This window comes from Callorhinchus milii, unplaced genomic scaffold, assembly GCF_018977255.1.
Source record: "Callorhinchus milii isolate IMCB2004 unplaced genomic scaffold, IMCB_Cmil_1.0 Scaffold3, whole genome shotgun sequence".
NCBI lineage: Eukaryota > Metazoa > Chordata > Chondrichthyes > Chimaeriformes > Callorhinchidae > Callorhinchus > Callorhinchus milii.
This window is the reverse complement of record NW_024704744.1, coordinates 23384834-23412588: the sequence shown is the minus strand read 5'-3', so window position 1 is coordinate 23412588 and position 27755 is coordinate 23384834. Positions and strand designations below refer to the sequence as shown.

Here is a 27755-nt window from a genome sequence, read left to right as displayed (position 1 = left end):
AATTGAACTTTTCCCCTCTATTCTGAGCCTTCTCTGGAATCTTGTTTTGTAATATTTCACTGTTTTTTATCGGTCAGACAAGTTTGTCAGCGCTTTGAGACGTCCTCCCAATGTGAAAGGCGCTCTATAAATGTAATTTTGTTGTTGTTGTTGTTAGGGCCTTGTGAGTTGCCGACTGTAATTTGGTGCCCTTTTGCCATTGTTTCCACTAAAGAGGGTTGAACAAGCTGTTGTTCACAATAGGATTCACAATAGAGATTCAAAGTCACTAACAGGCAGTATGTCTCAATTAACTCACAGGAAACCCATGAGCTGGCCATGATGTACAGCCAGTTACTAGTAAGATCCTCTGTTAGTAATTCTGAAGGTCTATCACTACTATCTCTGAGATCAGGAGCAGCAATGGAACTGACAATTTTTCACTCTCAATCATTATGCAGAGGTTGGGAATTCCCTGCACAAGCATGTGAGGAAATATATTCCAGTATTGAATCATACCTTGAGGAGAGGAGCAACATCATCAACTTGTATTTATATAGCACCCTTCACACAGAATTGTGTATTGGAACACTTAAAATAGCAATGATGAAGAATTGAATGGATACCTGTGTACTGTATTTTTTTATTTAATAAAATAACCCTATTCCTTGCATTTGGTATAGCACTTTTCAGGTCAAGAGAACATCCTAAAGCGTTTCACAGGATATGTTGTAGCGTGGAATGACTCTGTGGTGTGTGGGCAAATGTGCACCCATGTGTTAATCACACATTTGTGAAAATACCATTGTTCAAGCCATTTTATTCCAACGTGCTCTGCAGGAGTGTAATGCACTAGTGCTTTCCATGAGATAATCCTCATCAATTTTCAGTTTCTTAAGTAGGACCAGATTCTCAGTAACTGCTGAGCTTGTAAGTAAGACAAAGTAAGACCAAGGGCTCACATTCATAATGCACAGAAGTGTTTTGGTCCTTAATTCATCAAACCAATACTGTGACACACAAACACTGATGTGCAGATGCGATGAGCTTCATATCTGAGAATTGAGCCACTTGGGTATTGCATCATTATTCAGAACAAAAATGTCTTTGAGTTGCAAGATATCCAATATTTATATATTCCTGTCAAATATGACCACCAAAACTTGTTTTTCCATCTTCAACAGACACTATTTTAAAACCATTAAAATTACATTCTCTGCAACTGGACATATTTCAGACTTCTTGAAAGCTGGAATCCAATTAGGTCTCCCACCAGCATAGTTTCAATATCCCATGAAGTTTTATGTATTATATATATGTAATATATATATTATATAGGAGCTGAAGAGTATGATATTATGAAATGGATATGTCTGCTTTCAGGAAATTATTATAGTTAAAGTAATTATACTATATTAAAGGATGTATTATTTATAGTGCTTTCTCATCTGTCCCCTTGCTACAGCTATTGACTCATGTTGGTGCATTAGTGCTAGCAGAACTTTGATACCTCACACCATTCATTCATTATATGTGAACTGTCCTTTGGATGAGATGTTAAACCAAGGTTCTGTCTGCCTGTTCATCAGATAGACGTTAAAGATTCCATTATTCAAAATGGGAGGGGAATTTCTCCATGTTGTCCTGGCCATCTATCCCCCAGTACCCTGTAGAATATACTGCAATTGCTTTGAAAAAAATTAGTTAAAGAGCAGAATGGTTTCTGTTGTGGCACATCTTCATATCATTCAGCAAAAGTTAGAAGAGTTCATGTTGACTGTCAACAACAACAACAAAATTACATTTATAAATTGCCTTTCACATCAGGAGGACGTCCAAAGTACCGAACAGTCAGGGATCAGGACCTGAGCATGGGGGAGGCAGGGTTGTGGTGAGGGAGAGCAGAGGCAGTAGGAGGGCGGCTGAAGCCACGGTCAAAAAGGAGGGTCATGAGTCATGCCTTGAAGGAGGCAAGAGAGAGACCAAGGCGAAAGGATTGTGGGATGGAGTTCCAAGGAGTGGGGGCAGAGAGGCTGAAAGCCCGATGATAGGGTGGGTCTAGTGGGAGACATGGAGCAGGCCAGAGCCTGTTGAGCAGAGGGAGCGGACAGGTTGATAGGGGGTGAGCAGGTCGGAGATGTAGGAGGAAGCAAGGCCGTGGAGGGCCTTGAAAGAGGGGACGAGGATTTTTTGAATTCTATCCTCTCAGGGATGGGGAGCCAATGGAGCTGGGCGAGAGTGAGGGTGATGGGGTCACGTAGCCTGATGTAGGACAGGACACGACCTGCAGAGTTCTGGATAATATGCAGCTTGTGGAGGGAAGAGTTGGGGAGGCCAACGAGGAGGGAGTTTCCGTTGTTGAGCCTTCAGGTGACAAGTGCGTGTATGAGGGTTTCGGCGGTCTTTGGGGTGAGTCAGTGGCAGAGGCGGGCAATGTTGTGGAGGTGGGGGAAGCAGAGTGGGTCGTGCATGGCATGGATATGGGGGAGAAAGGACAGTTGAGGGTCGAGCAAGACGCCCAGGTTCCTAGCTGGCTTGGTGAGGTGGAGTGTGCGTCCATGGATGCTGATACTGCCAAAGGTGCGGAGACACTGGTGCAAACCAATCAGGAGGGCCTCAGTCTTGCTGACATTCAGCTGTAGAAAATTGGCTCAAATCCAGGACTTGATGTCTAACAGACAGTCGTTTCATTGAAGCAGATTTCATAATGGAGAAGATAGTTCTATTCTATTAGAGAATAGAAATGATATTGAGGCCAAGAATTCCAGATGAAGAAGAATGAAGAGTGGAGACAATGTAGATATTGGTTTGGTAGCTATGGATTGGACTTTTGAGAGACCTAAAGAAACCTTCAAGAGAACACAAGCAAATGTTGGGGTTTAAACGGCAGCAATTTCAAATGGGATTTCTCAATAAGGATTCCAAATTAAAAATGAGGAGTCTCAAGTTGAAAGTCAGGATTCCGGAAGTATGTCAAACAGACGTATGAAAAGTCCACTCCAGGACCATCTACATTCAGAGTGGAGTTCCTCATATTCTTTGTTCCTGAGATTGATCTTTTGCTGTGAATAAACACACAATCCTGCCTCCAGGCTCCTTCACCTTTTGGTGTTTCAAGAAATCTTATCTTTCTACTGTTTATTAATCCATCTTTTTTTCTCGTCTCTTTTTTCTTTCCAAACGCTGGCTCACGTAGGAAGAGGAGCAGAAGCAGGCAGTAAGTTGCATGGCATCTGATTTTGCTAGTGGTTTTATTTTTCTGTAGTTGAGTAAACCAAGTTGAGTAATGAAATCTAGAGCTTCTATCTGGGGAGGAGGGAATGGTGGGTGAATGGGAGATAGAATTTAAGCTATAAAAATACCAAATGTCTCGGTGGCTCCTTTTTGTCTGCATTAATCACAAAACAAATATGTCTGGTGATAGCCAGCGAGCTCAACAACAACAACTTGCATTTATATAGCGTTCCTCATGCCAGACGGCGTCTTGGAACGCTTAACAGTGGGGGAGCCCGATGATGAGCCAGGGGGAGGGGGAAGGTGACTGAAGGCACGGTCGAAGAGGAAGGTCTTCAAGTGCGACCTGAAAATGGGGAGAGAGAGGCAAGGCGAAGGGATTTAGGGAGAGAATTCCACAGCTTTGGGGCGTAGTGGCTGAAAACATGGCTGCCGACGGTGGGACAAGGAGGCCACAGCCAATCGAGTGGAGGTAGTAGTGTAGAGAGAGCAAGTTGGGGAGATGGCGGTGCCAGCAGGTGAAGGGATTTAAATACAAGAGTGAGGATCTTGAAATCGATTCGCTCTGTGGCAAGGAGCCAATGGAGTTTGACAAGGACTGGGGTAATATAATAATCCTATAATAATAATCCTTGCATTTGATATAGCGCCTTATCACATCTTTGAGACGTCTCAAAATCCTTCACAGAATATACTGTAAAGTGAATAGACTGTATATTTTGTGGGGGGTAATGGAGGTATGGAGAACTAAGTAACGCATAAGCAAAGATGATACTGCTTATCATTTATATAAGAAATAACCTATAAGTTGTATAGAATTGATGTATTGCACACAAATCAGTAGGGCTTTCGTGGCCATTTGTCAGGTTGGTTCGCAGTCTATAATTGAGCAATGTGCCACATGAATTTGCTTTGAGGTGAGCTCTTTCAGGAGGTTAACACGAGAGAAAATAGTGGTTTTGCTTAGAGAACCCTAAAATTTCTAATTAATGGACAATTAATGATACAAATGTTGTAAAGTTTGTACAGTCATTTATAAACCTTGGTTATTTCAGAGTAATTTGAATAGATATCACAAAAAGTTTAAAACTCTTTTGAAAGTTTCTCATTGCCAGCAAATATTTTAAACCTCTGTCTGTTTTCTCTTTTTTTCCCTAACCTTACCCTCCTTCACTTTACTGTGGCTGGTGCATTTATCTTGGTGTTTTAATTTCACTGAGTCTGTTACTGTTGCATGTTGAACTTAGCTTTCCTACAATTCTAATGCATAGCCTTCCTACCTTCATTATCATGCTGCATTCCTATAAAAATGACCCAGCTTCACAAAATGGTCAGTAGAATTACATTGGAATTGTTTTGGAACTTTTCTTTCATATTGGGTCTATCAAATGATGATTTGTTATAAAATAGTAGAATAATATACAATAGTAAAATATAGTACAATAATATACAATGGTAAAATACAATATAAAATAGTGCAATAATATACAATAGTACAATATACAATAGTAGAAAAAATTACATTTATATAGCACCTTTCACATCAGGAGGATGTTTTAAACTGCTCCACACTGCTGATATTTGCAAAAGGGACTGGGAAACAGTAATTGTGACTTCAATTTAATTTGCGATACTTGCAAATGGTAACTGGGATTTCCAAAAGCTGTCAAACTTTGTAAAAGGCCAGAAATCCCAATAAGTTGGGAATTTCAGAGAAGTACAGTGTTTGAGGTGATCTCGGCACTGATCATTCCAATATTTGTAGCCTGGGCCTCCCTGGTGAATGAAGCAAATAACAAGAAGATGCAGATGTCCAGAACCAATCCTCAGAGAGGCTTTCCATCTCATTACGCTTATATTTAGATCTCACTGCCCAGTTGTCTGTGCTTTGCCTTCAACACATCATATTTTATAAGTATAGGGCCAAATTGATAAGGAGTTTACACAATGTGGCAGTTTTGTGTGGAGCAGCCTCCACTCACATTAACTGAAAGTGGCTGTGAGCCATACTTCTCATTACGGTTTCGGATTTTGTTTATGTTCTCTCTGCGATAACCAAGATAATTAATTTATGTGAAAAATGACAGTAAAACATTCTGCCTTCAGGCACCAGAAGCGTTTTTACAACTTTGAAAAGTAATACTGCTGCAGCAAAAGTACATTGCATAGCCTGGCAATGTCAGTACACTGAATAATAATGATGGAGTGTAAACTGCTAAATGTTAGTTGACACTACTGAGCCAACTGTGCCTTTTAGTAAGAATCAAACTGCTTTTTTGAGTACCATGGCATGTCCTCTCTCTTGGCTATTGGGTCCAAAATGGAGTGATTTCAAAACAAGATTTCTTAGTTAAGATTATTATTATTAAGATAATAATCCCTCAAGAAAAAAAACCAATAACAATTTGGTCGCTCAATCCACGACTGTTTGTGGGACACTGCTATCCGCAATTGGCAGCCGCGTTTTGCCCACAAATATACAATCAATTCACTTTACAGTATATTCTGTGAAGCGCTTTGAGACGTCTAGAAGATGTGTAAAGCATTATATCAAATGTAAGCATTATTATTATTAAGGAATCGGAGTGTGTTGACATGGCAACCTCCTTCCAATATGATGCATTTTTGGTTCAGGGTCCTGCAGGGCGATGTGACATGCTGTCAGGAGGAAAGTTAAGGAATGCTGCTGGGAATCAGTGTTTTACACCTTTCTATAGGGAAAGGACTGCTGGTCAGAATTGGCACTTAGTGCTCTGCAATTTTGATATGCATGCAAGGACGCTGAAATGAAAGGAAAACAGCTTTAAAACAGAATAATGTTGTAGATATTAAACTGTGCAGTGCTGCATTGTTCACAGTGTCTGCTCATGTGGCTCTGGTGCACAGTTCAGCCTATTTAGATTTCATTGTTTCTCTCAAAGCTCAAAACTACACATGCATGTCTACAACTGTAAGGAAGCATTAAGTATCCTTGTTTTTGGCAATACAATCTATTGCTCATAGTCATGCAAATGGGAATTTGTGTTCAAATGAATGCATTTCCTTTCCAGCATTACTGGTGTTGAAATTGTCCTTCTCAGACTAAAAGCTTAAGCTGGAGTGATAGAGAAATTCTGCAGGGTCCAATTCAAACACCGAAGTTTTTGTTCATTAACGTCATTAGATTGCTGACTGTATACAGTGAATTATTTGCTTAAAAACTTTATAAAATCCATTTACCATTAAAACAAAATCAGTAACTGAATTTAATTCCCCAATTGATTTGACAGGAGACAATAGGAAATTGTATTGATTGTCTTTTGGATCATTTGACAGTTTTGATGTTTTTTAACAATTTAGATCAAACCCTTAGTTATGTTTAATTTCTAAATTCATTTGGCTCTTGTATACATCTACATAGGAAGGTAGGAAGATAGGAACAGGAGGAGGCCATTCAGCCCTTCGATCCTCTTCCACCATTTAATTAGATCATAATTGATCTGTACCTCAACTAATCCTTTCAATTCCAAATTGCCGCTTTCTCCCCATATCTTTTAATACTCTGACCTACCAAAAAGCTATCAACCTCATGCTTGAAGGCGTAGATGGATCCAGCATCCACGACCTTTGGGGGAGAGAAATCCAGTTTTCTGCCACACTTTGAGTGAAAAATGCTTCCTCACTATACTCATCTATAGTGAAACAGCTTTTATTAAGCAAAATAATGATAAATGACTTGCTTCCAAAGTAGAAATACCATTTGAGGTTAATTTTAAACTTCTGTAGAGACTAGGCTAGTCTTTATTGGCTTTATATTTATATTTATTTATAATGCAGTGCTGCATTATCCACATATTTATTACACTATAGACTAGGGCTATCTGTACACACCATCAAGGATTCCCAATGTAAATTCCTTCCAGTGATTGGAAAATTAGTTAACAATAGCACTAAGGTGTAATTAATATGTATTCTGAGCATAGCCTCCAGGTGCACTGCTTCATCTTGTATATATATGAATTATTAGGAAAATAAATTAATTTTCAAATACAGCAAATTATAGAAAAGCAATAATTCAGTCATGAATCCCCACCCCACAGATCACTCTCTCTAGCTTTGTCTTGTATAATGTGTGTACGTAGATTCAGTTCCCGCTAAGTTAATGTGTTAGCTTTAGTTTCTATTTCGGTTGAGGTTTATGTTTTGTTTCATTAAAATGTTTAATTTCTGTTTACAGTGCTGCCTGTGATCTTCCTGATGCAAAAAGATTGCCGTTGAGCCAGGCTGTGTGTCTGCCATAGTCTTTACCTCTAGTATTTATTAAAACTGAAGTGCCCCATGATCTGCACACTTAAATATTATTATTCTTTGTATGGTTTTCATCACTCAGCTCCAGCTGCAGACTGTATTTATATTGTTTTTCTATATTTAGAAATATATGTTCTGGTGTCACGTTCCAGAGCACTATTACTCCCTCCCACCACTAAATTCTCAACATGTTTGGGTTTATGGACCACACCTTCAAAACAAAGATTTGCATTGTTAAACTTTAGATCCCCTCACGTTGAAGCATTTGAAAAGGGATTGGTTAAATGCTTGAGGAAAATTATAATAAAAGCTATAGCAAGCAACCAGAAGAATGGGATTGGAATGGATTTCTCCAGTGAGCGAGCCAGACCTGCTCAGACTTTGGGCAAAATAGCCCATTCTGCACTGTGAAGTTTCTATGATTCTCCTGCAGGCAAGAGACTCTCGCACACTTCCTCCATCACCAACAGACATAAGTTACAATTCACACAATGAGAGCATTTAAATTAGTCTTTCCCCTTCCACACAAGATCAGAAACTCACTGGTCACAAAGTAGGTTATCAAACACAATTCTGGCAAGCTTCCCACTCCTTGACCAGTTCAGACTATAAGGGGTTTGGTTTGCAGGATTAACAGGAACCGAATGGGAAGAATCCCGGCCCCTATCAATTCCTCCAATTCTTGTGGATGAGCAAGGATAGTGCAGTGGACCCGCCTGGCTCAGAAACTGGAGCACTGAGCCCGCCAGAAAAGGATTGACTTGGTTCTGGCATTCATTTATCAAACATGTCAGCTTGGAGCGAGCTCACTTCCAAGGAAGATACATTTATCTCTACTGCCTCAGGCACAGGTGGAGGATTTTGCATCTCAGTTTCCACATTGCCTTATTTCTTTAGCTCCTGATATCTTTCATGTTTGCTTACAGTGCAGTGGCACAGTATTTAATGTGAACAATTGAAAACACTACTGTTCAGATAGGTGAATAATTTTCTTATAACTGATCGTGCCAATATTGTGCCATATTAAGCAATACTTTTACATTTAGAATTTGCTGAAATATCAAATAGCAGTTAACTGGATGTGCTGGAAGTTGACCCACCCTAATGTTTGTGTCCACAAAACTGGGTTGTGCATTTAACTTCCAGATTGAGGCTTTTTGGAGTCCTGTAGCTCAGTGGTTAGAGCACTCATCTCGCAAGCGAGAGAACTCGGTTCGCTTCCCAGCAAGGTGAAACCTTGGGCAAGTTTCCTTACTCCACATGCCTGATAATAATCCCTCAAGAAAAAATAACAATAATAATATTGGCTACTTCAATCCATGACTGTTTGTGGGACAATTCTGTGCATAATTGGCTGCCGCATTTTGCCCACAAATGTACAGTCAATTCACTTTACAGTCTATTCTATGAAGCACTTTGAGATGTCTAGAAGACATGAAAAGCGGTACATCAAATGCAAGGATTATTATTTCAACTTCCGATCAAAAGGATTACATAATTTCCTTTTGGCAAACAGAATACTCGAGAGTAAAGACACTATGCCATTAATAGGCAGTCAAAAGTCACAAAATGCTTCAAGGATGTAGGCATTTTTTTTTAGAGGGGGTAGATGTATCCACTTCTGACATCCGGGCAATTCCTTAAATTCAATCAATTTGCAAAGTTAGTTTGATATATAGAATTCATAGAAACTGCAGCATACGGAAAGACGATTAATACTTTGAGGCTATCCCGGTGCTAACTCCACTGTACAACACTGTATCTAACTATGTTGATGCTCCTGAAGTATTCATCATAAACCTTACCTCCCATATTTGTACTGACATTGGCCGCTCTCCGCACCCCTTCATTCTATTCCTTACTGGCTTGTGATTTCCGATGCTGACAGCATTCAATTGTTCTCATCCCAGTGACTCTGATTCACTCAGGAAAAAGATCTCCTAAGAGGGTTCCAAAATGTGGGACTTAAAAAAAGGATTCTTAATTGTTAAAAATCCAGTTGACCAGAGGAGAACTTTGCTTAGATGTAGATGGGAGTGGAGTTCCCATGGGGCAGCATTATCTACTTACAGTTATTGGGAGTCCCATTTGCACAAGTCTGCAATTTCTTATTAAAGAATGCTTTTAAGAAATCCCTCATTCAGAGTTCTCCATTTTATTCCATTGTATTCCCAAGTTGTAGTGGTTTAGTGAGTGAATTGCTCTGCTTCAGAAGACGTGGGTGTGGGAAATCAATCCCTAACTCAAGAGTACTCTCCTTTTTCTTGTAGATTTTAGCTGTATCCCAAATCTGCTTCTCAAATCATTTTAATTTTTAATATGTACTAAATTGAAGAGCTAAAGTCAAACATACTGTGTAGCTTGGATTGGCTCAGTGATTCTCAATATTGTTTTTAAACTGAACAATTGTGAGGCTTTTCTGTGCAACAGTTTCTTTCCCCCGTTGATTATGAACTTGCAGATGTTTTTTTAAAAAAAATTACGGTACAAATTATTCCTGTATATAAGAAACTCTTGAGGTGTCTGTATAGTCTCAGCTCATTTTAACTGGTTCTCATACAATTCACTTTCTTAACACAGCATTGTATGTTGAATTGTTATTACTCAATTCTTTCTCTTCCTTTATCTTCGACTTAAAGAAACCGTTCCATGATCTCACACACAAGTTTCTCCAGAGCTTATTGTTAGAACTGACTACCATCCACTCAATCCACTCTTATCATTGTCACTTCCTCTGTTCCCTTCCTCTCCAAGGTATACACCCCTATCCCATCAAGAAATGATCAAGCTCACTCCACATATTCTCTTATAGGTTTGAGTAATGATCTCCAAGGTGGGCTTTTAAGTCAAACTCTCTGAGAAGGAAACAGATGTTCTGACTTTGAAACCTTGCTTTATGAAAGCACATTTGTTGTGTGTGTATGTGTAAATAAAAAGAATATACAAAGTGAAGGAAATGATTCACTGCCAAAATGAAAGGCAGCCACTGTCATAATTGCACCCTCCTCTGATATTACAGCTAATTCTTCTTCCATCCAGGATCAGTCACTTTATCCTTGAACATGATATTCTGTCTATGGCAAGTAAATGTTGTCCACTGTCATTAAATGTTATAGTGGATTAACAGTGGTAAATGTGATGATTACACAGCATAACATCTGATCCCTATGTTGAAAACTTCAGGCCTGCAACATATCTGGAAATCATGAATGGACACAAAATAAGCCCTTAATTTCTGCAGATCTTGTTAAAACTTCTGGAACCCCATGATAAGTTTCCATTGCCTATAGATCTTGCAATTGATTGTCAATCTGTTGTGTTGCACTTCAGTTGAATACTTGTGTTAGGGAGAGAAAAATCCAAGGGAGGTCACTGACATGAAGACCAATAGGAGGACTCAAGCAATTCAACTTAATTTCAATCATTAATTCCATGTCCTCATGCCATCATCCCTGACTTGCTAGTTGATTGACAGTTTTAGAAACCTGTTGATTGCTTAATTTATCTTATTTTTTGTTTAACTACGCTATTTTAATTGACTTTCCGTTCAAGTTGTGCTTTTTGTTAGTTGGTTCAGAATAAAAAGAGATTTTGATTGAAATTATTTTTCCTTATTTTTGTTTCACTGTCTTTCACTTCATTTGGAAACTATGGAGTACTATCCTAAGCTTGTTCACAGAAGGACACCTGAAGTACAATCAAATAAAGAAAAATCTCTTATCTTTAATAGGTATTTATTTCAAACCAAATTGGCTCAAGGCGAAGAATGAAGAATAAGATATTGTTACAAGTATCTGTGTATTGAATCTGGCTCATGTTGGTGTGGCTGAGAACTAGATCTACTTTTACCTAGACATGAATAAGTAACCAGTCTCGTCCTTATGTGTTGGAGCTGAAACTCTAGATGGAGCCGTTGTTCTGATATGAAGAAAAGCTCACTGTTTAAACACTCTGCAGAGTGAATGAACTCAACAGCCCATAATTGTGTGCCCTGTTTGTCAAATATGTGTCACATATATGGTGTATTGGCAAGACAATCCAACCGTCTACAATTTATATTTATTACAAACAAACAGACTTTTAATTATTTTATTCCACAGTTTTGTTTTATTATGTTGTATTGGCAGTTCTGGGTTAAGCTTCTCCAGAAATTCATGTACTCATTTTTGATAGCATTTCACATTAATTTAGTAAAGTATCTAGAAAACAGAGATTTCTACTCATGCAGAGTTGATAATTAAATGATTTGAAGTGCATATTGAAGCATTGAGTATATAAATGTGGCCTTTCCTTATGACAGTAATTTGTGGTGAAAAGTTGTTTCCAGAGGCTGTAGATTGAATTGGATTAATTGGTTTGGATCCTATTTTCCTGGTAGATATCGATTTGCCGGGTATTTGTTTCGCAACTGGAATGATAGAAAGGCTAAAAATCTATAATTTCCCTTCAAGAGGAATTTACAATAGCAGCACTTCACTTTGCTTCAAATTTCCAAACACTGAGGAACCCATGCTCTTTTCAAAGAATTGTAAACTGTATTTTTGTTTTAAAAAACTTTCTGAACAATTGATTCTAATTTGAAATCTTGTCTTAACTGAATGAAAATGCATGAAAATTATTCCCTTCTTCCAAACTGTGACTGTTCAGCCACTCCAAATACCTGGGAGAAATTCCTGTGAGCATTATGCGCAACACAGCAATCTATGGCATGTAATTATAATGCGAAATTCTCTTTATAATAATAATAATAATCCTTGCATTTGATATAGCGCTTTTCACGTCGGGAGGACGTCCCAAAGCGCTTCACAGAACACACTGTAAAGTGAATTGACTGTATATTTGTGGCGAACGCGGCAGCCAATTGCGCACAGCAATGTCCCACAAACAGTCGTAGATTGAAAATGACCAATTTATTATTGTTTTTGGTTTTGAGGGATTATTATTAGGCGTGTGGAGTAAGGAAACTTGCCCAAGGTTTCGCTCTGCCTGGAATTGAACTCAGGTCTCTCGCTTGCAAAGCGAGTGCTCTAACCACTGAGCTACAGGACGCCTCTTTGTGTCCAAAGGCAATGCATATTCCGCTCACTGAAATTTTGCCCGAACATGTTATGCTGTTTTAGCTACTTTGTGTTTGGAGAAGCTGTTTGACTATTTAAACAGCTTTGCTAATTTCAATCATACATTCATTTTCATTTCCCTTAACCATTATATTACAATACAATGCAAAATTACATTTGTATAGCGCTATTCATGTCTGGAGGACATCTCCATATTAAAAACAAGATCCTCTGGTGAACATCCAGTATGAATAAGCAGAACCTTACAGAATGTATAGTCCCTACAAAGCATCATTTACTCAGTGTTCTTTAAACACCCCCGTCGTACAATAACAACATTTTAAATTTATATAGCTCTATCATGCCGGGAGGGCATCTCACAGCCTTTCACACAGTTGAACATTGTATGTTTTCATTTGATGTTAACAGAAATGCTCTGACAGTGCTCAGAAGAATGTTGTTAAAATAAAAATCTGATGTATTATTAGCCTGAGCAGACATAGCGGTAATAATGCTGGGTCTTAGAGTCATTTTGTCCACAGGTAAGTGGTTCAGACTTGTTTTCCCTGCCTTGAAAACAGAGGGTTACTAAGTGTGGACCAAAAATAAGTTGCACCACATGTAGGTGCTTTAATCATAGGAACACAATATCTGGAAATAGTCCGCACCCTTTCCCTCCTGCTCATAAAGAAAACTGCAACATAATATAGCATTCAGACATGATTGTTTCCACCTGTACTTCTCTTCGACACTAAGACTCTTGAACAGGTTACATTAATCAAACTAGGTTTTTAAATGAGTTTGGGGCACATCAAGATGAGATGCAAAGTTTTGCATGATCTGACCTTTTTTTTGTCAAATATTCCTATGCATAGACTGAAATGGAACGTGCACTCTCTCCCTGGCAGAACAAACCCTACTTACCTAATCCTGGAGAGTATTAGGTGCAGGTTGTTAAGTGCTATGGCTTTGGGAACCTAGAGTGTCGGTGGAGTACCGCTAGAGTTTAGCTAGCTGAAAAAACACATTGCTTGCCTTCGAAATCACTTTCTGGCAATCACAAAGAACATTTTGGACCAGGTCTTATATGCCACAAGCTTAACCTACATTGGGACTTTACTGTCTTTGAAGAGAGACACTAATGACCAGAGTGCCCTTTGCCCCTTCTCAGGACAGTGTCTCTCAGGACAGTGATCAAACAAGTCCACCCAACCCCAAATACCATTATGAATCAACGATTGGGACTGATGTGCCTTGTATCTTTCAAACAGTATCTTGGAAGTCCCCTCTTGAGCTATACAGGGCTGCAATTCCTCACTTGGGGGCACTGATCATCAAGGAATTATCTGTACAAAAATCTCTTTACCAATATATAGGTACACAAAGAACTGAAATCTGCAGTAAAATTGGAAATGTTAGAAATCCATAGCAAGTCGTCCAGGTTTAACGATCGGGGAGAAGCTAGTAAGGGAGTTAAAGGAAATTTAAAGAATCAGATGAAAGGTCAACACCACAAGAGCAGCCTATATGGATTGAATGGCTTTTCTGCTGTTTCCATTTTCTTATATGTCAAATTTAATTAATGTTGCAGATATTTCATATTTTCTTTTAAATTTTTTGTCTGGAAATCTCAGATTTCACTGTGCAGAGAGTTACCACATCACCATTCAACTCTGTGGCCCACATTTTATTCTAGCCCATTCTTTGGGGATGAACCTCTCTTCTCAGTGCTGTCTCTATCCTTGTTCCTTTCAGAGTCCTGTAGTTTAATGGTTAGAGCACTAGCCTCGTAAGCAAGAGGATCTGAGTTTGATTCCCGAGCAGGGCAAAACATTGGACAATACAATGGTGGGTGGGGGGAAGGGAAGAGAGGGTAGTGGGGGGCTGAAGAGGAGGGTCTTGAGGCGTGCCTTGAAGGAGCAAGGAAGGGAGCGAGGCGAAGGGAATGTGGGATGGAGTTCCAGAAGGTGGGGGCAGAGAGGTTGAAGGCCTGACTGACAATGGTGGGGTGGGCTGGGCGGGGGACATGGAGCAGGCTGGAGCCTGCTGAGCGGAGGGAGCGGACAGGTTGATAAGAGGTTAGCAGCTCAGAGAGGTAGGAGGGGGCAAGTCCATGGTGAGGAACATTTTGAGTTGATATCATGGTGAGGAACCTTGAAGGTGAGGGTGAGAATTTTGAACTCGATCCTCTGAGGGATGGAGAGCTGGGCAAGGGTGGGTGTGATGGGATCATGGAGCCTGGTGCGGGAGAGGACACCAGCTGCAGAGTTCTGGATGATCTGCAGCTTGTGGAGGGAAGAGTTGGGAAGGCTGACAAGCAGGGAGCTGGCAGTCGAGCCTGATTGTATGAGGGTTTTGGCGGCCTGTGGGGTGAAGCAGTGGACAAGTTTCCTTACTCCCCACACCTCCGTTTACCTAGCAGCAAGTAGGAACCTGGTTGTTAGTTAATTGGTGGATCGCTTTACCAGAGATAATAATCCTTTAAAAAATAGATTTTTTTTCAATCTACGACTATTTGTGGGACACTGTTGTGCACGATTGGCTGCTGTGTTTCGCCCACAAAAATATAAAGTCAATTCATTTTACAATGTATTCTGTGATGCGCTTTGAGATGTCTCGAAGATATGCTGTATCAAAATGCAAGGATTATTTTATTATATATTTCAATCCAGTTCCTAGATAACTTGTGACCATACCACAGAAATGTGACCATACCACATAATTCAGTACAACATTGACACTAAATTTGCAATGTCGTTCAGAGAGGCCATTTCAGTTTGGGAAATGGAGAAATTGATAATGATGGAGAAGGAATGCCTTCTGAAAGAGGTGGTTAAGGGTGTACCTTTTGCCTTGCTCCCTCCCTTGCCTCCTTCAAGGTACGACTGAAGATCGTCCATTTCGACCGTGCCTTCAACTGCCCTCCTACCTCTCTGCTTTCCCTCACCCCAATCCTGACCTCTTGGGTCCTGATCCCCGACTGTTCAGCGCCTTGGGACATCCTCCCGACGTGAAATGCACTTTGCAAAAAAAAATAAAAAATTGGTCACTTCAATCCACGACTGTTTGTGGGTCACTGCTCTGTACGCAATTGGCTGCCATGTTTCGCCCACAGTCAATTCACTTTACAGTATATTCTGTGAAACGCTTTGAGACATCTAGAAGACGTGAAAAGCACTGTATCAAATGCAAGGATTATTATTATTACAAATGTAATTTTTTGTTGTTAGGATAGAGAGAAAGGAGCGCTATTTTAACTTGCGAAACCTTGACGTTTGTTTATTTAACAATGTATCATTGTTATTCTGTAGATGGAGGAGGAAAATAAGAAATATTGGCAAAAGAGTAGGTTATTGATGGGTTTCTGTTGCAGTGGGATCACTAAAGAGCGGAGCAAGTTAGAAAACACCTGAGTCATTCCATGAATGTGTAATACGTTCGCTTAACACATCGGTAACCATCCATCAAGGGCTTCTTCTTTAGCTTCATTTGTTTGATCATTGAGAGACTGATTCTATATTGACTAATAAAATATAAGCAGATGCTGGAGCCGTAGAGCAGAAAATAAATTTGTTTTGGTGCCGCACTGCTTGGAATGCCGACTCTGTGGGGAGCAGGCTGGTACATTGTTAAAAAAAATTGACTTGGCTGCTCAGTGCTTCTATTAAACAGCCTCTAGGCATCTTGGAGTTTACATGGTGTGCTGAGGGATTGTCCTGAAGGTTTGTCCTGAAGGTTTATGCTGAGAGATTTGCCTTGAGGGATTGTGCTGAGGGTTTGTGCTGAGGTGCTGCCACAGAATTACAAATAACTAGAAGCACAGTCTTTATTTTCTCCCTTTCCAGCGGTTACAGGCATAAACTGTGTCCTGGCAATGATTATATGAGGGGAGGATACATTTTGTCACATACCTTTTGGTTTCCAGGCTGAATGTGTCATTAACCATAGTGACATTTTATGGCCTAGATGCTGCAGAATCTGTGAACCTTTCAAAATGGCTGCAACACATTCAAAATGCCTATTCCCACTCCCTTCCGGCCTTAACTATTAATGCTACTTCCCTCAATCAATGAAAAACAAAAAGCAGTGCTGCTGGGAATCGTCCGCCATTCCTGCAATTGCCTCAGTCATGTTTGATAGAATTTTACAGCACAGAAGGAGGCCATTTGGCCCATCGGGCCTTTGCTGACTCTTTGACAGAGCTACTAATTAGTCCGACTCCCCAGCTTTTTTACCTTATAGTCCTGCAAACTTTTTCCTTTTCAAGTATCTATCTAATTCCCTTTTGAAAGTTATAATTGAATCTGTTTCCACCACTCTTTCAGGCAGTGCATTCCAGAACGTAACAACTCTCTGGGTAAAAATATTTCTTCTCATCTCTCCTCTGGTTATTTTGCTAATTATCTTAAATCTGTGTCCACGGGTTTCTCCCTATCTACTCTATCAAAACGCCTCATAATTTTGAATACCTCTATTAAATCTCCCATCATTCTTCTCTGCTCGAGGAGAATAATCCTAGCAGCTGCATGTTTTATGTGATGGTAAAAATTAATAAGGAAATGCAGTTGTCCATTTTCATGAACAATTGGCTAAATTGAATGTTTCATCAAGGAGTTGCAGTTCAACAACTGTTCCCATTGTTTGTGGAGATGCTTTGTTCCGTGAGAATGGGATTGGAATAACTTAAATGGCACCAACATTGCTGATGACCTATGCCATAGCTAACCTGGGAGTGCCTCACACTGGCATTCAAAGGGAAACTATTCCACAGCTTCGCCATTACTCCTCTTAACAGGCTCTCCATGACAACAAGAACACAGAAAATAAGTTACTGACCCTTCCTGTGCCAATATATAAATAATCATCCTGCTAGTATTTATTCCAGTTATCTGAAATTGTGCAACTCACGTTTGGCTGAGCCAATTTTCCCAATCTCACGATTAGCCATTTCAACGCCTAGAAATTATAGCACCGTTAAAACTTCAACCGTTTCTCTGACTTTTTTTTATCTCTTGTAGTTTTCCTTATGGAGGCAGTTGGCAATGTGCCTGTAAATTTACTGTGTGCCTGTGTTTTTNGAATTCACTACTAATTAAACTGGAAAACTGTCTGTTCAGTGAAGGAGTAGAAACCGAACCTTCAAACTATGTCACAGAGATTACTGGAGTGTTGTGTACAAGCTAAGATCCACCTTGCGTTGATTGATATTAATTTGATCAACGTCACAGGCCACCAGTAATCCTTTTTGATCTGTGGAGCTTTATTTGGAAATGCAAACCTGCTTCTGTAAGAAGTAGGAGCTGTGTAATTGGAATGTCAGGTACCCTGGTGCCCACCATTCAAGTAAGCAAAAAGGCTGTGGCTCGATTAGCTTGTCAACTGTGGAATTTACTTTTAGAGATTGTAGATATGTAGCGATGTTGCGAGAATGGAATTAATTTCAACGTCTCATCTAAGTCACTTTATATAGATCCTTACATGGGGGAGGGGAGTTGTGGAGAGAGAAGGAAGGAGAAATATGAATTGTTTTTAGCATTTTAGAGCATTCAGAATATAGGAAATTGTTGAATTGAGTCTCACTTTGAAGTTGGGTTTCTGTAGGCCTTGAAACAATTTATAGAAAACCGTCTTCCAAATTAAGATTGAATTTCAGAATTGACAAATTTTGGACAGTCTGAAACATTAAGAAAATAGAGTAACTCTTGTCTCAGGTGCAATTTCCATCCCTACAGTGCTCACGATATTGCTGGGCAAACCATTGTAGTGAATTGGCTAAAAAACAACTGCCATTGCTTTTCTGGCCAAAATAGGTAATTGAGGGATAACTTGAAAATAATAATAATAATAATCCTTGCATTTGATATAGCGCTTTTCACGTCGGGAGGACATCCCAAAGCGCTTCACAGAACACACTGTAAAGTGAATTGACTGTATATTTGTGGGCGAACGCGGCAGCCAATTGCGCACAGCAATGTCCCACAAACAGTCGTAGATTGAAAATGACCAATTTATTATTGTTTTTGGTTTTGGAGGGATTATTATTAGGCGTGTGGAGTAAGGAAACTTGCCCAAGGTTTCGCCCTGCCTGGAATTGAACTCAGGTCTCTCGCTTGCAAAGCGAGTGCTCTAACCACCTAGCTACAGGACTCCACAAAATCAACATGAAAGAGGTTCTTTGAGCTAAATGCACTTTTTCTGTTCCTTAAATGTCCTTAATTTTTCCTGTCTTCAAAATCCATCTCAGGATTGTGTTCTTCAACTGCGCTGTCCCCTCCCCCCCAATCTCAGGCACCCATCATTCAGTTGTATGAAGCAATTTGAGGCATCCTCTCAATATGTAAGGTACTATATAAATATGAATTGTTGTTGTTACGAATATTACTCCATGAGCATCTATCAAATATTGGATGGGTACCTACGAGCAGTCATACTCTCAATTGAAGAATTTGGAGGATATGATAAATTGTGAGAATCAACCTTGTGCACTTTTAACCATTTTCTAAATCCCTCACTTAAGTTATGTCCTGGAGTTCACTTCCTGGTATATATTGTGTTTTGTAGTATACTGTATAATGTATGGAGTATATCTTGTGTTATCTGCATGCTTTAAATTTGACTTTATGCTGCCATTATGTGTTTGAATCCATAACCTATCACTATTCTCATTCCACAAAGGAATTTCATAGACTTTTTAAGTCATTCTTAAGAGTTGGTAGATAAACAACAAAAACAAATTGGATTTATATAGTACCTTTCACATCAGGAGGACATCACAAAGCACTCGACAGTCGATAGTTTGCGCCTGAGCTAGGAGTTGGATTTGGGAGGAGTGGGCATCGGAAGTGATCAAAAGCATGGTTAAAGAGGAAAATCTTGAGATGGACCTTGAAGGAGAAACAAACTGACTTCAGGATGGAGTTCCAGAAAGTGGGGGCAGAAGGCTGAAAACCCAACCATAATGTTGGGGTGGACATGGTGGGGGACATGACAGTGTCTGTTGAGTGAAGCTAGCAGCCGGGTTAGTATGGTTTAAGTTAGGTGCAGAGGTAGGGTGGGGCATCACCATGGAGAGATTTAAAAGTTAGGACTGGGATTTTGAATATCATCATCTGGGGGATTGGGAGGCAGTGGAGTTGGGCGAGAACAGGGGTCGTAGGCTTGCAGAACCTTGTACAAGAGAGGACACGAGCTGCAGAGTTCTGAATGGTCTGCAGCTTGTTGACGGAAACATTGGGAAGTCCGACGAGCAGAGATTTGCATAGTTAATCCTGGATGTGATAAAAGTATGGATAAGGGTCTCAGCGTCCCATGGGGAGAGATGGTGTTGGAGGTGGGCAATGTTGCAGTGGTGAGAGAAAGCTGAATAGGTCAATTCATAGATATGGGGTTTAAAGACAGTTGAGAGTCGAACAAGATGCAAAAATCCAGACTGGCTCCGTGAGGTGGAGTGTGCATCCATGTAGATTGACAGTGTCTGTGCCTGAGGTAAGAATGCACTGACGGGAGCTAAGGCCTGATCAGCTCCCATCCAGGACTTGAGTCTGACAGATAATCCATCAAGACAGCAGTGGTCTACTGAATGAAACCAGGCAAGGACAGAAGGTGGAGCTGAGGGAAAGAGTGGTGGAGAAGAATAGAATAGTCGGCAATGTCAAAGGCAGCAGAAAGGTCAAGAAGGACAAGAAGGCAGAGACAGCTTAATAAAAAAGAAATAGTTTACTATTGATACTGGTGCATTTTTGTTCAGCACCCATCACAGTATTTTATGACCAATCCCTAGGTTTACATCAGGAAGGTTTGTCGCATTTTTTTTGAAAGAGAGAACCCATAATGTATAGTGGGTTAACGTGCAGTAATTTGATTTGTACCTTGCAACGCGGGTAGCATAATTTATTATTATTAATAGTAATCCTTATATTTGATATAATGCCATTCACACCAGGAGGACGACTCAAAGCACTTTATAGAATATATTGTAAAGTGCAGTGACTATAATAATAATAATCCTTGCATTTGATTTAGTGCTTTTCACATCAGGAGGACATCCCAAAGCGCTTCACAGTGAATTGACTGTATATTTGTGGGCGAACGCGGCAGCCAATTGCGCACAGCAACATTGCTATCAGCTGCTCTGATACCTATTGTGGATTGTACATATAAGGTTTCCAGTGGAGGAAGACAACAGAAGGATGCAAATCTCTTTTTGTCCAATGGAACAAAAATGATTCTGCAAAGTCAGGGACACTGTTAGTAAGGCACCTTGTTGCACACATTAACGCTTTTCTTTTGAATGAGTGCTCTTCATAAATAATGAACATCTTCTCACAAGTAGCTGCATCAACCGACACTGTTTAGCAGCAACAGCAAGTAACTGTTTAGTCCATAGATATTAGCAGTGAGAAGTTAGCAGAATTATTAACTATTCCATTTCAGCTTGCCGCAGCAAAATGAGGCTAATTATACCCGCTAGCCATCTGCTACCTGGCTTGTTTCCATATGCTTGAGGCAGAGAATATATTGACAAAGTGGGCCTTTCAGGCCGTTGCTATGAGACAGCCTTGCAATAAGTTTTTTGTGGCTTTATTAATGCCTGAGAAAAGCTATTAGTCTGGTTCCACAAACAGAATTAATGGACTCCTTAGCTCTGATGTTTATTTGTGCTTGCAATACTAAAGAGTAACAAAACCCTACTCCACTGAGCGCTAAAATATGAGGCCAAAAGAAGGGGAAGGGTGCTGGAATTAAAACGTCAGGTTTGGCTAAACTTTTGACAGTGATTTGGGTTATTTTAGTGAGAAATGGTTTCATATGAAAACAGTTCGACATGTTTGCTGAAACCACTTTCACCCTAAATAATTGATAGGGTCTAAAATGCAGTAATTCCAGAACTGTGTCAGAGCAGACTTACCACAGGTGGGTTTAACATAATTCCTGTGACTCAGTGTAATGTGCTGTCGTGAATCGGAGTGATATTCCATGGGGTCACGGACTAGTTCTTATTTCCGTGACTCATTCTTATAATAATTCTAGCATTTGACAGAGTGCCTTGGAGCACTTAAAGTCCATGGATAATGATGAAGTCGAGGAGGTGGCCATGTTTGTGGGTCAGGGAGTTTATGTGGAGGGCAAGGTTTGGGGAGGAGAGAAGGGCAGCAAAATCAGAGCAGTTGGCTTGAAATTGGCCATTATGAGTAGGGGTTCAGTGCAGAGGCAGAGGGTTGAGAGGAGAGGATGGAGTTAGGTGTTTTTGGTGCGGGGGTAGACTTGGAAGATTTTGAAGGTGAGAAGGGAGGGATGTACAGGATGGGGTGATCAAAGGAGAGGAAGGAGTCAGAGGAATAGGGGGCTAGACCAAGAGAAGTTTGGGAGATGAGGTGAGTCACTCCGATGTCACATTGGGTGGGTGGGGGGTAGGGGGGCAGAGAAAGTTTAGCCAGGTATGGAGGCTTCGAAGTGGGGAATGGGATCACCAAGTGATAGGTTTCTGTGAGCCCGAGAATATCAATGTCAATGTGCTCGTCCAGGATGAAGTCGTGAATTGTAAGAGCTTTGTTAGAGAGGGAGCGGACATTTTGGAGAACATTGCGAATGGTGGCTTGGGAGGGGTTTGGGGGAGGGCTTGTAGATTGTGGGTTGGGGGAGGGCGAATGACTGTTGAGTATGAGGGGGGAAATAGGGAAATACGTTTTTGCAACGATTTTCAGAAAATCGAAGGTTGGAACTTTCAACAATGCAGTACTCTCACAGCTTTGTATTGGACTGTCAGCTTTGTGTGAATCCACAATCTTCTCACCCAGAAATTAGAGTGCTACCAACTGAACCATTAGAATTCTGCAATTCATACCTGTAATGACACGTGTCTGTGTGATGTGATCTTCCTTGAGTTCAGAGCACTTGTGCTGCAAACAAAGGGATGTACTGCTGAGGAGTTGCTATCTTTTCCTGAATCTGTCTTTCCGCAAGTCAAATCAATTGTCTGTCAATTCAGGATTACTTTCTCATCATTTTTGTAGTAAAATAGAACTCAATAGATTTTCACTCTTCTCCATCACGAAGGTCACCTTAAGAACTACAGATAAATATTAAGCAATTGCATTTTACTGAACTCAGTAGTTTGGCTGGAGAATGACATGATCATTTTGTGTCTCTTCACACTGAGATTTATTTGTTTAATTAAACTATGTATAATATATTTTGCAGTTGTTTTCTCAGATGGCCAATTTTCTTCTTATATTCTGATCCTGCAGGCTCAAGCAGCTGGTTCCCCGCGTTCCTCACCCAGCCACGGTGCCAGTCATCCCATGCCAATGCCCGTTAGGTCCACGTCTGCATGTTCCACACCAACCCACGGTCCTCAGGACTCTCTGTCTGGGGTTGGGGGAGATGTGCAGGAAGCTTTTGCACAAGGTAAGTTGTAATTCTGCTGCACATTGGTTACTGAAACAACACATTTGATTTCTAATAGTCTCTTTGAAAGGTCTCAGCTTTGCAAAAGTGACTTATTCCAGTAACTGGCAGTTCGTGACCCCACTCTTCTCCCATGAGATCTATTTCTGGAGTGGAGTTCCCACAGGTCCAGTTTTCTGAATGAGTCCACATTTTCAACTCTGATCCCTTTACATGTTCTTCTACTAAAAATAACAAAACACACATTTGTATATTGATGGCTATGACCCACATGTTATAGTCAACAACACAACGTTAGAGAGAGAAAGAGGAGAGGTGGTGGGGAGACAGACCAGTAGCTATCACTGGCTTTCATACCAGTCACATAGACACCGTCAACAATATAGAGAACCAATGTCTGTGTATAAAACATCACTTTCTCTTCTAAAAGACTTCTCGGTGTCAGTGAAGGTGTTTGAGAGATCGCTGGGTATTGGTGGCTGTTAAACACCCCCTTTTCTATTCCATGGAATTTCCCCTATTTGTCCTTGAAAGAAACAACACTTCCTGCTTCCATTATCTCCCCAGGAAGTCTGTTCCATAAGCTTATGATTCGCTGATTGAAGTAGTGTTTCTGCAGATTTGTTCTGAATTTACCCCCTTCTTTCAATCACCTGCCATATTCTCTGGTTTTACTATTCAATACAAGATTATCATGGTCTACATTATCTATTCCGTTCAGAATCTTAAAGATCGTAATCATATCACCCATCAACCTTCTCTTCTCCATCGTGAAGTGCAGTAAGGACTGTTTATCAGGTTGGGAATTCTGTTTACTCATATTGAGGTTTGCAGTCCAGCAATATTCTTTTTCGTTCTTTCTTTTAAAACCAAAATGACTGTTTTTAAAAATAAACATAATTGGAATACTGGGAATTCTCACTATAACCACTGTATGTCACGCCACTATAGGGGAACTTGCAAGGCTACACTTATGAAGTAACAGAAACTCAAAGTGAAAACATAAAATGCTTTCCTAGGTTAACCACTGTATGTCACGCCACTATAGAGGAACTTGCCAAGGCTACACTTATGAAGTAACAGAAACTCAAAGTGAAAACATAAAATGCTTTCCTAGGTTCTTCTGCCATTTTTTGACCAAGATATCTGTATCATTGCTCAGTTACTTTATCCTGGATTTGGTTCCTTCAGATCGTGCAGTTGAATTCATGAGCCACTTAACTCTCCACCACTTCAAGCTTGATTAAATGAGAAATGGGAATTTGGAGAGTCTCACTCCCTGAGACTGGGCTAAATCTAAGGAAACATAGCTGGTAAACAAGTCATGTTCCATAGGCCTGGAGATGCAAACATGTACAGTAGTAAACCCTATGAGCTCTAACAGGTTGGGCAGCCCAAACTGGAAAATATAATATGATGTATCATATATAATAATAATCCTTGCATCTGATATAGAATTTTTCACGTCTTCTAGACGTCTCAAAGCGCTTCACAGAATATACTGGAAAATGAATTGACTGTATATTTGTGGGCGAAACGCAGTAGTCAATTGCGCACAGCAGTGTCCCACAAACAGTCGTGGATTGACGTTACCAATTTATTATTGTTTTCTTTATCTTGCGTGATTATTATCAAACGTGTGGAGTACGAAGACTTGCCCAAGGTTTCGCCCTGCCCAGGTCTCTCGCTTGCGAGGTGAGCGCTCTAACCACTGAGCCACAGGACTCCACTCATACACCATGCTGCTCAGACATTGTTAGTATACAGCCTAGACTGGGCTCTTCCTATGACCAGATACTGTGAACTCAGCTCAATCATGAGCCTTTAATAATCATTAGTGAGAAAACACCTTCACCATTCTCCCCCGGGACTGGATTTTGGCTTGGAGGAGAAGATGGTGATAAAAATGTAATAGTTAGGTTGAAGTCAACGAGAGGCAGTGCAATGGTTAACCTAAGAGTGAGGCTATACCACCTGGTGTTTTTTCCGGTATTATTTTCAGGCCACTAATTACTCCTGAGAAGAACGGTAATTAAATATTTATAAGGGCAGTTTTATAATGAGCTGAAATTATTGTTAATATATGTTCTTCTACTAAAAATAACTAAACACACATTTGTATCCTTCAGGATATTGGAGATGTAGCCGCTGTGATAAAATGTTAATTGTTGTAAGGCTGTACAGAGCTTTGATTTTAATTCCACATGTAATCACATCTGAAATAATTAACCCTGTGTTACCCAGGAGACTGGTCAACAAAATAGTTACAAGCAATATTCTTCTTCCTTTGTTTCCCTTCTTTGCTCCCACGCCTGTCTCAGTTGGTAGCACTCTTGTTTCTAAGTCAGAAGGTTGTGGCTTCAACCTTATATTGTAGTATCAAACTACATTGTCAAACAAGCCTGTTCTAATTCCATGGGTTAGTATAAAGTCATTCTGCACAGTGCAGATATGAGAAGCATCTTCCGGTGTACATTCCAACCTGTTGCACATTTACAAAATCAAGAAGCAAGACTGTGCATGCAGACACATAGTGGAGGAATTTAAGTAAAGCACATTTCATTTAAAAAGCAATGAATTACCAAGGTTCTTTATTAGCAATGTATTCAGACACTCAATTGTTCAGAAATATAATCACATAGAACATCACAAAATCTGGATGGATTAAATTAAATTTAAAGATGGATTTCACAACTTCTCAGATTTCAAATGCTGCTTTAGATGTAATAGCAACTAAGTTACCTGAACATTGCAAACAAATCAATGGATTAGGATCCATGCAAACAAAATTCCTGGTTTTATATGTAGGGACACTCAATACAAGGACGAAGGTAATGTTCGAATTATTCATGACCTTGGATAGGCTACAGTTGAAGGATGGTGACCACTTTTTAGCATCACATTGTAGAAAGGAAGTCATGGGACTTTGACTGTGGCTGAGCAAGTGATACAGTCTTGAAGAAGTTACAATGAAGATTCTCTCGGATGATAGCAGGGAAGTCATATTATAAATAGGTGGAGAAACTGTTTTTAGCTGTAGTAAGGGGAATTCTAATAGTGCTAATATTAGTAATTGGAGAAAGAATATTTCCAAAGATTGTTGAGTCGGTAACAAGAGAGCATTAATTGAGGATTTTTGCCAGAAGAATAAAGGGGAGAAATGATCTTTTACAATTCAACCTATATCATTTTTTGCAACAACTTCAGTAATACAAAGGGCAGATTTATGTGCTTCTAAAATTAAAAATATTTTGGGGGATTGCATAGTGAAATATAACAACAATAATAACCCTTGCATTTGAGATGACATTATTACTATGTGGTCAAACCATTTCAAAGCACTTCATAGGGTTTAGAGGCAAAGTCAATATTGAGGTGAGGAATACATAATAATTGGATGATGCCCTCTAATGGATTTATTTAAATGTCAGATCCTACAATTTTCATTGTCACTAAGAAGACACTTTTTACTGAGTCAGAGCACCCTTGAAAACACCTCAGAAATATTGCAAATACAGCCAGTCCAAGTGGAGGGTCCTTTCACTTATTGAACGTAGCAAAACTGGGAACACTTGTAGAAATACAAAGATAGTTGATAGATTGTGTTTAATAGAATCACAAATTTTCATATTTTCATCTCCAGTGGATTTTTTTACAATGTTTATTGTTAAAAAAATAGGGAGACAAGTTATAAACACCAAATAAAAACAAAATCATTAACTGGGTTCTATTTCTTTATTATGTCCACATTTTTCAATGGAGCCGTTAATGTTCAACGGATTTTTTTTATAAAATAAACATTTCAGGGCCAGGTGTAGTTTTAAGTTTAATTGCCTTAAGACCTAATATTTTACCTAGTTTTAACCAGTAAGACTATTTTGGGTTCTTAAAAAGAACCAGCTTCCAAATCAAGACAGAATTTTCCACAAGTCAATGTGACTTTAAATTTGAAGATAAAATACAACAACAACAAAATTACATTTGTAAAGCACTTTTCAAATTGGGAGGACATTCCAGGGCGCTGAAAAGTCAGGGATCAGGACCCGAGCATTGAGTGGGGCAGGGTTGGGATGAGGGAGGGCAGAGGAGGTAGGAGGGCTGCTGAAAAATAGTCTTGCAGGCTAAAACCGAAAGGACTTCAGAGTCTCCCCTGTATAATCACGTAATGCTTAATTCAGCTTCTTAGATGCAAAGAAAAATTCTTGTGTTGGACAGTGTGACAGAAAAGCACTGCCACTGTTCTTCTGGTTGGGGTCCAGAGATTTAGATTTGCTCTTTGTCCTTTTTAAACATGAGCTCTCACTAGTGTGCAAGTAACTGATGTCTCACTGGACAAATGGCTACTATTATTTCTACACCATTTGCCCATGTCTGGTCTCCCAGGATTGTTCCTTTTATTTTGCTCAGGTGCTCGGAGAAACCTGCGAAATGATTTGCTGGTGGCAGCTGACTCCATTACAAACACCATGTCCTCGCTGGTCAAGGAGCTCCATTCAGGTAGGAGCACACGCTGGAACCAGCGCAACTGCTTGGCGAAGAGGTGCTGGAGTCATAGAATCTCAGCATAGAGTCAAACGACAGCAACAGTATGACATCTAACCAGAGACATTGTTCAAAACATTTGCTTCTAACCTTTATATTTAACAGATTTTGGTTAATTACGAGATGAGTGTTTAGTTTCAGAATCCATAAAATTCAAATGCCTAAAAAGCCGAGGAGATCAATCCCGTGGGCTGTATGTAAATCTCTATTGATCAACAGGGCCCAAGGTTTATCATTCTATTCTACCAC

The 27755-nt window shown here is 39.9% G+C and overlaps 1 protein-coding gene across 1 annotated transcript in view; it reads left to right on the top strand.

The window, feature by feature from the left end:
- Positions 1-27755, top strand: part of LOC103183141 (dystrobrevin beta) — a 325008-nt gene that overhangs the window by 281302 nt on the left and 15951 nt on the right. Inside the window, 3 exon segments of the mRNA XM_042333694.1 lie at positions 3176-3196; positions 22805-22964; positions 27372-27461. Coding sequence (XP_042189628.1) covers positions 3176-3196; positions 22805-22964; positions 27372-27461 — 271 coding nt within the window.